The sequence below is a fragment of the Geotrypetes seraphini genome, chromosome 15 (genome assembly GCF_902459505.1).
Source record: "Geotrypetes seraphini chromosome 15, aGeoSer1.1, whole genome shotgun sequence".
NCBI classification, from domain to species: Eukaryota; Metazoa; Chordata; class Amphibia; order Gymnophiona; family Dermophiidae; genus Geotrypetes; species Geotrypetes seraphini.
In genome coordinates this window covers 46,256,455-46,268,454 of record NC_047098.1, presented here as the reverse complement: position 1 = coordinate 46,268,454, position 12,000 = coordinate 46,256,455, and the positions used below count along the sequence as shown (strand labels likewise).

Genomic DNA, 12,000 nt, shown 5'->3' with positions numbered 1-12,000 from the left:
GCAAGCTATCTTAAACTGAATTTTTTTTTTTTTTTTTTTTCATTGGCAGCCAATGTAGCTCTTTCAGTAGCAGGCTTGCCCTTTCAAAGTGACTTAATCGGAAGATTAGTCTTGCTGTTGTGTTCTGGAGAAGTTGCAATCTCTTATATTCCTTCTCTGTGATACCAGCATACAGAGAGTTGCAGTAGTCTAAATATGGGAAGAGATCAGCCTGAACAATTAGTCTAAAACTATTCTTACTTGAGACAGATCTAATTATTCTTAGTTGTCTTAATCTAAAAAAGAATTTTTTTTAACCAAGGAATCAATCTGAGTTTTATAGGTTAGGTACGAGTCCAAAATGACGCCCAGAACTTTGGATGTTTTCTCAATCTTAAGTTTTTCTCCTGTAACCAACACCAAGTCTGTATGTGGTAATGAATTGTAGTCTCCAAACTAAAGTATGGTACCTTGATCTGCAGTTTATTAAGTCTGAGGAAGTTCTTCTGCGTTCATGTACTCAAGTCTTCAGAGAACCTCGCTAAGTACTGTAATGTGGATTTGTTAGTAGCGCATGTGAGATCTTCTAGGGAGAGGAGGAGGATGAGATAGTGGATGCTAAGTGGATGAGCAGATTGGATGAACCATTTGATCTTTATCTGCCATCATGTTTCTATGTTTAAACCTGTATAGTAGGGCATTTTTACATTTATGTATCATTTCTTTGGTATATTTAAGAAAGGATCCTGTTTTCTTTTTCAGTTATTTTGTCCTAGGCTTCTCAAAAATATTCCTCTTTCATGGAGTGAAACTATTTTTCTTATCCTTAAAATTATGAGCAAATATAGGGCCCCTTTTACAAAGCTGCGGTAGTCATTCTCCTGCCGCATATGCATTGAAGCACATAGTTTCTACATCCTCACTCAAAAAATTGCTTCAACTTGCTTGGCTAATGAACAATATATTTAATTATTCAGATAGCACGAAACAAAGGTTTCTTTGATGCATAATAATATTTATACTGCATTGAGTAAACTCAAAATATCAGAGAAATTACATCAGAAGTATTTCTTAAAACTGTTTAGCTGCATTCCTTCTGCCTGCTAATTGACTGACTAGATGGGGCTGGAGATATTTGCTATTAATTTTTATGTTTTTATGATATCCTGTACTGTACCTCAGTAGTCCTAGAGGAACCTTTAAAAACTGAATCTACCACATTGGTCTTGACTGGTGCGATCATTACTGTATGCTTAACTTTGTGGTAGCTGAATTTTAAAATTGTGAAGAATCATATGGTATCGTAATTTTTCTACTTCCAGGAAAGCATTCTAAGTAAGTATCACAGCTAAGATCATTTAACAACTGTGAGATGGCCATTAGATTGGACTGAATGCAATCCAAGATGGCTGCTGGCTTACTTGGCTGACAGACATGCCACAGAAGCTTGCTCTAAATTGAACATTTTCCACAATTTGTTTGTTTTACATTAACTGATATGCCTAAGCGGAAAGGAAAGAGTGCTTCTGGGGCCTTGCAGTGCTCTGGAACGGCTGTCTATAGAAATATAGAGGAGCTGATGTGGCGAATGCAGGACATCCCAATGTCGTTGGGGATTTCCCTGCTTGGGACGCACCTGGTAGGCGAGACGGAAGCAGTCTCTATGGGGCTTGAAACCATGCTGAGCCCTGATGCAAGGGCACCGCCCCCACTTCCTCAGGTTACCAGCTCCCCACGGGTGGAGGAATTTCCGGATGTTGGTGCATACTCAACCCTGGAGGCCAAGAAAAATGCTGAGGGGAGTGTGGTGCTGGACTCTCCACAACTTCAAGAGAGTTTAGTAATAGGAACCGAGGATTTGACAACTTTTGAGGTCAGAGAAATCCAGGAGAGTGACTATCAAGAGAAAGTGCCGGTTAGTGAGCTAAGTGATATTAAATTGCAATTGTATACAGAAACCCCTAGAGATTACATTAGATTCCATCTGGGATTTAGGGCCTGTTTTACAAAGCCGCGCTGCAACATCCCCGAAGCTCTTTAAATCTCTATGGGCTTTGGGGCCGTTACCGCACAGCAGCTGCTAGCACAGCTTTGTAAAACAGGCCCCCTAGTAGCTAATCTACCAAATACTATAAATCCTCAATTTCAACAAATGAAAGAAAAAATAAAAATTCAGTCAAATGATATAAAGGATTTAAAATCTGAAATAATTAATTCTAAAGCTTCTATTGAAAATATTGAGCAAGATTTAAAAGTCTCTAAACAAGTTCAAGAAATGTTAATCAAGGACAACGCCAACCTCAGGAGGAAATTAGAGACATTGGAGAACTTTTCACTCGCTAACAATCTAAGATTGGTTAATTTCCCTAGGATTACTACGGTAACACCTAGGGAAATGTTTAAAAGATATCTACAAGAGGTTTTGGAAGTTCCAGAAAAGGTCTGTTATCTTCCTTATGACCCAAAAAAGCAGCAACAAGTATTGGTTCAAGAACCATTAAATGTTTCCTTGATGTTAGAACTTTCTGATAAAGAACAAGTGATACCATCAACTTTTAATTCTGACGGTTGCTTTAGCGCCAGATAAAAACTGGTTACTGAAACTTTTATTTTAAAATAAACAGATTTCATGGGTATAAAAATACAAATGTATCCAGATTTAGCTCGTGATGCCCAGAGTCATCGTCGAGAATTTTTACTTCTAAAACCAGGGGTGTTAGCTCTAGGAGCAACTTTCTATTTGCGTCATCCATGTAAATGTATTGTGCATTATTCTTTACAAAAATTTGTTTTCTTTGAACCTTTCCAACTGTCCACATTCTCATCACTGTCACAACTGGAAAAAGAAAAGAGCTGTTATGTAATACAAAGGAAAAGAGAGAGTTCTGTTCTCAGTTAATTAAACCTTATTTTTCTTCTGGTTAAAATTACCTTTAGTCTCACTTTTGGTTAACATTTTGGATCCTAATTTGGAGGACTTGAGTGGAATTTAAGCACGTATTTGATTGCTTTAGGAAGTATATTTTCTTTTAATATATAATTCTTGATGGCTTAACTTTTACTTTCTGTACAAGTTTGAACTTGATATGTAATATTGAAATTATAAATTAAAGAATTTTTTTTAAAAAAAAAGATTGGACTGAATGCATAAAAAGTTAAAAATACATTCATGCATCAAGGCTGGGACACAACAGGAATATTTTCTTCAACCTTTTTGTGGTCATCTAGAACCTTTTGGAAGAATTTTTATCAGTTCTATTTCTCTTGAATTTTAATTTTGAGATATGAGTGCTGCGGATGGGCAGACTATCATATTCTTGGGATCTTTTAAGAAAACCATCAAACGACTGAGAATCGTTCAGAATGCTGCAGTCCGTCTCATTTATGACCTCAATAAATCGGATCATGTAAGCCCATATTACAAAAAACTACACTGGCTGCCTGTGGAAGCAAGAGTCATCTTTAAGTTTGCTTGCCTCTGCTTCATAACCATAACAGGTTCATCCCCAATCTATCTGTCTCATCATTTTGAATTTCCAGACACAACTTGTACACGTAGTGCTTACTTGTTTGATTTTCCACCCTTGAAGGGCTGCTTCTACAGCAGATTCCTTGATAAAACATTATCATTCCAAGCAGGCAAATGGAATAAATGTTTAACCAACTTAATTTCAAACGCACTTTCTTAGCAAACTTTCAGGAAGTCAATCAAAACTTTTCTCTTTGATAAATTTTCTCTGACCCCACTTCTGCCTTGATGTATTTCTAAAACACTTCCAAATAAATTTGATTAACCTTAACATGCTAATGTAATTTTGAAACTTTTCTGTATTATTACCGTCTGTATAAAGTCTCTTTCTCTATAAACTGCTCTGAACTGTTTGTGGTATTGTGGTATATAAAAATAAAGTTATTATTATTATTAGATGAGCCACTTGGCCTTTATCTTCCTCATGTTTCTATGTTTTGTTTGTTAGGAGCCGTTGACTCGCGCTCGAATCCTAGCAACTTGATGAGTTGCAGATCTAAAAAGAGATCAGTTTTGTGCTAATCCGGTAAGGTCCTCCAGTGTCATCCCCATGGTTGTTTTTTTAACATGTCCAGCCATCGGATTGCAGCTTGCCCTCTTCACCTGGTTCCTTTGATCTTCCCAAACATAATGTCCTTCTCCAATCACACCTTTTCTGATGGTGTGACCAAAATAACACAATATAGCATGCTCTTTTTAGAAGGACATGGGTCTTCTGATATGAGATAAGTCTGAAGGTTCATCTGTAAGGAGGAGCCAGGAATAGTGAGGTAGTGAGGTCTATAGATAGGCTGTTCACAAGACTTAACATCTTGCAACCAGGGAAAATTGGTCAGGTCTTCTGTTTGAAGTTGCCAACTTCCACATGGTACTGGTTGTCACTGCGATTTAGCTGCCCAGATGTCAGGAAAATCTGGGAAGAAGGCTTGGAAGCAAGAGCACATGGTCACTCACAGAGAAGACTGTACAAAAACAAGGCCAAAACCCAGCAGGGAGCTGGTAGTGAATCAAGTAGGCTGACACAAAGAAAAATAAGAATACAACATGAAATTAGAACACTAGGCAACATGTAGAGGTGGAGACTAGGCTTTGTCAAAAAGGTCAGACAAAGACTGGGTTCATATACATATGCACCAGGAAGAAAATGTCCTCTATGAAGAAGTGGTGAGCATGTAGCGGACCAAAGTAGCTTGCCAGCCTTGTGAAGTCTGCTGACACCTATCTTGCTGGAGGTCAGAGGTTCAAGTAGGGCTCTCCTAGGAAATGAGCTCATTGCAGGCAGGCTCACAATGCTGCCCATTCCAGAGGTGGTGGTGACCTACTTGATGATTGGTCAAATACTTCTTCAGGAAGGTAGGGGCATGAATGTCCACTAAATTGACCCAGGTCCTTTCTTTTTGACTGAAGCTTTTTCAGTGTACTGTATATTGCACCTTCCAGTGGAATACTCTGGAATCCAAAATCTCCTCTATATCGACTTCCAGATGTCCATACCTCATTGCGCAAAAACCTTCTCAACGCTTTTGGTTGGATAAAGTCTGGCATATGCCTGGTATAGATAAGTTGGTTTGGCTTTGCAAATGTAAGCTGTGAAAATATGATCTCTTTTGGGAACCTCTTTTCCATTCCACTCCGTCTCATTTCAAATGTATATATAATAAACCCCTTTTTTATTTTCTTTTGTTATCAGCACATATCTTATTGAAATATGTTTTTTAGGGTTTTTTTTTGTGGATTACAATGAAATTCTCTTCCTCAATATTCTCTTTATCTCTGGGTCGTTCCATTTCCGTGTTATTTCACTGATTATAATGTTGGTTCCTTTTTATATGATTATCCTTTCGCTGTATATGACAGCCTCAATTTACCAATCAACCCCTATCCTTTCCCTGTTGAATTTTTAGATTGTAAGCCACCTAGAAGGTTTGCCCTTGATTCGGGATAATAAGATTTGAAGAAACTTAGAAACTTGGAAACTATATTCATAAGGCTGTTCTGCTATTGCTTTTCATATGACTATCATTTTTATATGGTTTCTAAAATAAAAATCATTTGAAAATGATAGTTATAAAAAAAAAGCAAGTTTGTCTATGAGTTGTCATAAAAGTTGCATACACATAGGCCATGATCTTTTAACAAACATTTAAAAGTTGACTTGATGACCTTTAAGACACAAGATTGTGTTTTCATGGTTCACTGGGGCTTGGTGTATTCCTATTCATGACATTTTCTGGTGTGCTCAAAAACCGCATTTGAGCAGACCTGGAAGGGACTGTTTTGTCTTCTACCCTCACTCTTGCTCTCACTGCTCACTCTGGTATCTGATTTGAAATCTAAAAGAAAAGCTTAACAGTTTGGATCACTGTCACTGACTTAAAGATACAAGGAAAGAAAAGTAACTGGTAAGATAGGTATGGGGTTCAAGTTGACCACCTACCAAAGAATATCCAGTGAGAGGGGAGGCAAGGGAGATTTATAGATTCAGAAAGGGTACGATCAATTACCGTATTTTCTCGCGTTATACGTGGTTTTTACGTACCGCGCATACCCTTGCGCGTTATACGCGTGAGCGTGTTGTACAAAATTTTTTTTAATAGTTCCCCCCCCTGACGTCCGATTCACACCCCCCCGCAAGACCGCTCGCACCCCCACCCCGAAGGACCGCTCGCACGCACTCGCACGCACTCGCACCCGCACCCCCACCCTGAAGGACCGCTCGCACCCCCACAGCCTCCCGACCCCCCCATCATGTAGAAGCTCCTACCGGTGTCCTGCTGCTTCCTCTTGGCGGTCCCGACACCCGACACGATCGGGACAAGAGGGAGCTCAAGCCCTGTTGCCCCAGCCAACCGCGGCACCCCCGACACGATCGGGGCAAGAGGGAGCTCAAGCCCTCTTGCCCCCCCCCGACTCCCCAACATGATTGGGGCAAAAGGGAGCTCAAGCCCTCTTGCCCCGCTGACTCCCCAACTCCCCGACAATATCGGGCCAGGAGGGAGCCCAAGTCCTCCTGGCCCTGGCGACCTCCCCCCCCCCCCGCTAGTTGTTCGGGCCAGGAGGGAGCCCAAACCCTCCTGGCCACGGCGACCCCCTACCCCCACCCTGCACTACATTACGGGCAGGAGGGATCCCAGGCCCTCCTGCCCTCGATTCAAACCCCCCTCCCCCCAACGACCACCCCCCCAAGAACCTCAGACTGCCCCCCCCAGCCGACCCGTGACCCCCCTGGCCGACCCCCACGACACCCCCACTCCCCTTCCCCGTACCTTTGTGAAGTTGGCCGGACAGACGGGAGTCAAACACGCCTGTCCGGCAGGCAGCCAACGACGGAATAAGGCCGGATTGGCCTATCTGTCCCAAAGCTCCGCCTACTGGTGGGGCCTAAGGCGCCTGGGCAATCAGAATAGGCCTGGGAGCCTTAGGTACCACCTGGGGGCGGAGCCTGAGGCACATGGGCCCAACCCGACCATGTGCCCAAAGCCCCGCCCCCAGGAGGGACCTAAGGCTCCTGGGCCTATTCTGATTGGCCCAGGCGCCTTAGGCCCCACCAGTAGGTGGAGCTTTGGGACGGATGGGCCAATCCGGCCTCATTCCGTCGTTGGCTGCCTGCCGGACAGGCGGGTTTGGCTCCCGTCTGTCCAGCCAACTACACAAAGGTACGGGGAAGGGGGGTGGGGGGGTCGTGGGGGTCGTCCAGGGGGGTCACGGGTCGGCTGGGGGGGCGGTCAGAGGTTCTTGGGCGGGCGGTCATTGGGGGGAGGGGGGTTTGCGTCGAGGGCAGGAGGGCCTGGGATCCCTCCTGCCCGTAATGTAGTGCGGGGTGGGGGTAGGGGGTCGCCGTGGCCAGGAGGGTTTGGGCTCCCTTCTGGCCCGAACAACTAGTGGGGGGGGGGCGCCAGGGCCAAGAGGACTTGGGCTCCCTCCTGGCCCGATATTGTAGGGGAGTTGGGGAGTCGGCGGGGCAAGAGGGCTTGGGCTCCCTTTTGCCCCGATCGTGTCGGGGAGTCGGGGCGGGCAAGAGGGCTTGAGCTCCCTCTTGCCCCGATCGTGTTGGGGGTGCCGCGGTTGGCTGGGGCAAGAGGGCTTGAGCTCCCTCTTGCCCCGATCGTGTCGGGGGTGCCGCGGTTGGCTGGGGCAAGAGGGCTTGAGCTCCCTCTTGCCCCGATTGTGTCGGGGAGTCGGGACCACCAAGAGGAAGCAGCAGGACACCGGTAGGAGCTTCTACATGATGGGGGGGTCGGGAGGCTGTGGGGGTGCGAGCGGTCCTTCAGGGTGGGGGTGCGGGTGCGGGTGGGAGTGCGTACGAGCGGTCCTTCGGGGTGGGGGTGCGAGCGGTCCTGCGGGTGGAGGGGTGAATCGGACGTCGGGGGGGGCATCAGGCTTTCAGGGTGGGGACAGGACTTCAAGGGGGAGAGGAGAGTCGGGGCAGGCGAAAGGAGAGTCGGGGTGGCCAGAGGAGAGTCGGGGTGGGCGAAAGGAGAGTCGGGCAGCATGCGCGGTATACGGGTGTGCGCGGTATATAAAAATTTCTGTACATAAATTTGTGTTTTTCGCGCGCTATACCCGTGTGCACGTTTTACACGGGTGCGCGTTATCTACATGAAAATACGGTACACATGTTGTATAGGTTGAAGCCGATGTTGCTGCCCTATGATTTTTGAACAGTGGTACAAGCGATGATAACTGGGAAGATTAGATTACTGTAATTTGATATATTTAGGGGGTAACAAATGCAAAATTTAAAGCTTTACAACTTTTGATGAATTCAGCAGTGAGATTATTGACTGGAGAATCACGGAAAGCACATGTAACATCTCTTTTGAGATAATTGCATTAGCTGCCGATACAACAAAGAGTGCAATACAAAGTACTGTCAATATTCCATCAAACTGTTTATCATGTTTCTCCAGTTTGTTTTCATTGTTGTTAAAGGTATATCAGCCAAGGAGGGTATTAAGATCTGAAGGTAGAATGGATTGTCAGAAGACAAAATAGCAAGGGTATACATCATGTAAAGATAAGTAATTAATGATTTTGATAGCCGGGGTGAAACTTTGGAATGACTTGCCAGGAGTGTGTGGCGCAGTGGTTGGATCTACAGCCTCAGCACCCTGGGGTTGTGGGTTCAAACCCCGCGCTGCTCCTTGTGACCCTGGGCAAGTCACTTAATCCTCCATAGCCCCAGGTACGTTAGATAGATTGTGAGCCCACCGGGACAGAGAGGGAAAATGCTTGAGTACCTGATTGTAAAAACCGCTTAGATAACCTTGATAGGCGGTATATAAAATCCTAATAAACTTGAAACTTGAAACTTGCAAATACGTTTAATTGCAGGTAGAGTAGTTTAAAAAAATTATTAAAGACACATTTGTAAATGCATTTATATGAGAGAGTGAAGTGCTGTATGTATTTTTGTAAGCTGATTATGTATGTTGCTTGGAAACCGCCTAGATCTTTAGGCGGTGTATAATTTTTTAAATAAATAAAAAAAGGAATAATGAAATGTCTTAAATTATGTATGCTTTGGATGAGTTTATGTGACAATTATGCTTGTTTGTAGCTAAATAACAGACCTGTGATCCTTATACAGTGCCTTTGCGCAGAACACTTTACAGATATATTTATTTAGAATGGACATCGTTGATTGTGGCCACAAATGTAGGTTATAATCAATCTTTTTTTACAGTAATTTACCATACAAATTACGATGAATCCTTGTTAATGAGATATATACAGATGACTGGATTTTTTGTGTTTGCAGTGGTTCCACCTGGAAGTCCTGGACCAATAACACGTCATGAATCTTACGACAGCCTCACTTCGGAACACAGTGGTCAAGAAGATGAAGAATGGCTTTCACAGGTATAGTCTATGAGCTGTGGGGGGGGGGTTTTGAGCTGCAGTTAATCATGAATGATATGATTGTAATAAAACTCTAGTCTACCTGCAAAAAAATAAAGAATAAGTACAAATGATGCCAATTACAGCTTTTATGGTCATTTCAGTAGTAGAGTGAAACAAATACCAAACTGGTTAGGAGGATGAATCCTACTTGTTTTCTGCATATGAATTTGAGATAGTTAGAAATTAGAGCTCTTACAAAAGGCAGTCAGGTACATATTTCAGTGGGGTCTTAATTTTAAATTTTTATTTTTACAAGAGATGATTAAATGACTTTTAGGTTCATGTTATGTTATAGAAACATGATGGCAGATAAAGGCCAAATGGCCCATCCAGTCTGCCCATCCGCAGTAAGCATTTTCTCTTCCGCTCTCTGTCTAAGAGATCCCATGTGCCTATCCCAGGCTTTCTTGAATTCAGGAACAGTCTCTGTCTCTACCACCTCTTCTGGGGAGACTGTTCTACGCATCTACCACCCTTTCTGTAAAAAAATATTTCCTTAGATTACTCCGGAGCCTTTCACCTCTTAACTTCATCCTGTGTTCTCTTATTCCAGAGCTTCCTTTCAAATTAAAGAGGCTCGATTCATGCGCATTTACATTACATAGGTATTTAAATGTCTCTATCATATCTCCCCTCTCCCTCCTTTCCTTCAAAATATACATATTGAGATCTTAAGTCTGACCCCATACGCCTTATGACGATGAGCATGCACCATTTTAGTAGTCTTCCTCTGGACCGATTCCATCCGTTTTATATCTTTTTGAAGGTGGTTCCCAACCCTGTCCTGGAGGACCACCAGGCCAATCAGGTTTTCAGGATAGCCCTAATGGATATGCATGGAGCAGATTTGCATGCCTCTCACTTCCATTATATGCAAATCTCTCTCATGCATATTCATTAGGGCTAGCCTGAAAACCCAATTGGCCTGGTGGTCCTCCAGGACAGGGTTGGGAACCACTGCACTAGACTACCAGACAAGTTTTTTTTCCTGATATTGAGAATGGGGTCTAGTCAGGTCTAGGCTACCAAGGCATATGGTAGTCAAATAGGGATAGATATTTTTTAAATCTTGATCTGTGCAATCTAATAGAAGTAGAAAACAAAAACCCATCTCTTCACTTCAAAACAAATTTCCTAGTAATTTAGTGGCCCCTTCTCTTCCCTTAAAAAATCTCTGGTAGTCTAGTGGGCCCCCTCCTTCCCTTATTTTCTCCACTGACTTCCCAAAAAGATCCCTGGTAGTCTAATAGGACCCCCTTTCACCCTTTCAACTCTTGTCTAGGTCTTGTACCTTAAATAAGACAGGAGCGATAACCATTCCCTCTGCCTCACGTGTTATCTGCAAAATGGTGGCACCCTGCCCTGAGCAGTGCATCTTGTGTGCACTGGGTGATGTCATATTACTATATAAGGGATATTTTTTAAGTGGAGGGAGGGGATCACAAGACTACCAGGGAATTTTGGGGAGGTCAGGGCAAGAAGAGGTTGCTTATGTTGGTGGGGGCTTTCGATAGACACCAGGTTGTTTTTTATTTATTTTTTTTTTGGGGGGGGTGTCAGGTGGGAAAAGGTTTTGGGTTAGATGAAGTTTGTTAAAACATTGGGCTGGAAGGGGAGTAAATACCACTGCATGTGTGTGTGTGTATGTGTGGAATTTTTAAAAATGTCACTCTTCCTGTCAGTGCCCGAGCCAATCGCCATTTGGGCACTAACAGGAAAGGATATTTAGCAACGGGCTACAAATTACTGTCACAGCTTAATGCAGGAGTAAATTGTAAGCTCATTGATTATAGCATGCGGCAGTATTTTCTTAGCATTAATTTTGTGGTAGAGTCTGGGCTCTACCTTGAGCCTTTCTGCATGACAACTTTAATTCTGCAGGTATCCCTGTTTTAGAATATCCATAATCTAACAGATTTATTTTGAATTTGTTTCAAGTTTATCAAGTTTCAAGTTTATTAATTGGCTTGTTGAATCGCTTAATCAAATTTCTAAGCGATGTACAGCAATATACATTCTTAAGGAAACAAAAACAAAACATACACTTAATTCATTATAATATAAACAGAAGGTATGAGGGGGTGAAATACATTTTTTATAGTAAAGAGAGGACATATAAGGAAAATACAAAAGGAAGTTGGTAGACAAGTAAAAGCAAAAAAAAAAAAAAATGAAAATTCACTAAAATAACTCAATAAAATAAAATTTATAGTTACTTTGCAAACGCATCTTTAAACAAGAAGGTTTTTAACTCGCTTTTAAATTTGCCAAACACCTTCTCTTCCCGTAAAAACATGGGAAGCGCATTCCAAGTCTGAGGTGCTGTACATGAGAAGATAAATTGTCTTCTTGTACTAATAATTTTAAGCGAAGGAATTGACAAAAGATTCCGTTCACTCGATCGTAAAATTCTTTGAAGTGAATAGGGGATGAGTAATCTAAATAAAAATGCTGGAGTCTTATTTTCTAATGTTTTAAAGATAATTGTACATAGTTTATGAGATATTCTATGAATGACTGGTAGCCAATGAGCCTTTTTAAGGAGTGGTGTCACATGATCGAATTTTTTAGATTTTGTTATTAATTTA

At 42.6% G+C, this 12,000-nt stretch overlaps 1 protein-coding gene across 11 annotated transcripts in view; it reads left to right on the top strand.

The window, feature by feature from the left end:
* BCAS3 (BCAS3 microtubule associated cell migration factor) overlaps positions 1 to 12,000 on the top strand; it is a 1,368,214-nt gene that overhangs the window by 697,303 nt on the left and 658,911 nt on the right. For all 11 annotated transcript variants that reach the window (XM_033921865.1, XM_033921866.1, XM_033921867.1 and 8 more), the window contains one exon: positions 9,270 to 9,370. In XM_033921865.1, coding sequence (XP_033777756.1) covers positions 9,270 to 9,370 — 101 coding nt within the window. The remainder of the gene's footprint in view (positions 1 to 9,269; positions 9,371 to 12,000) is intronic.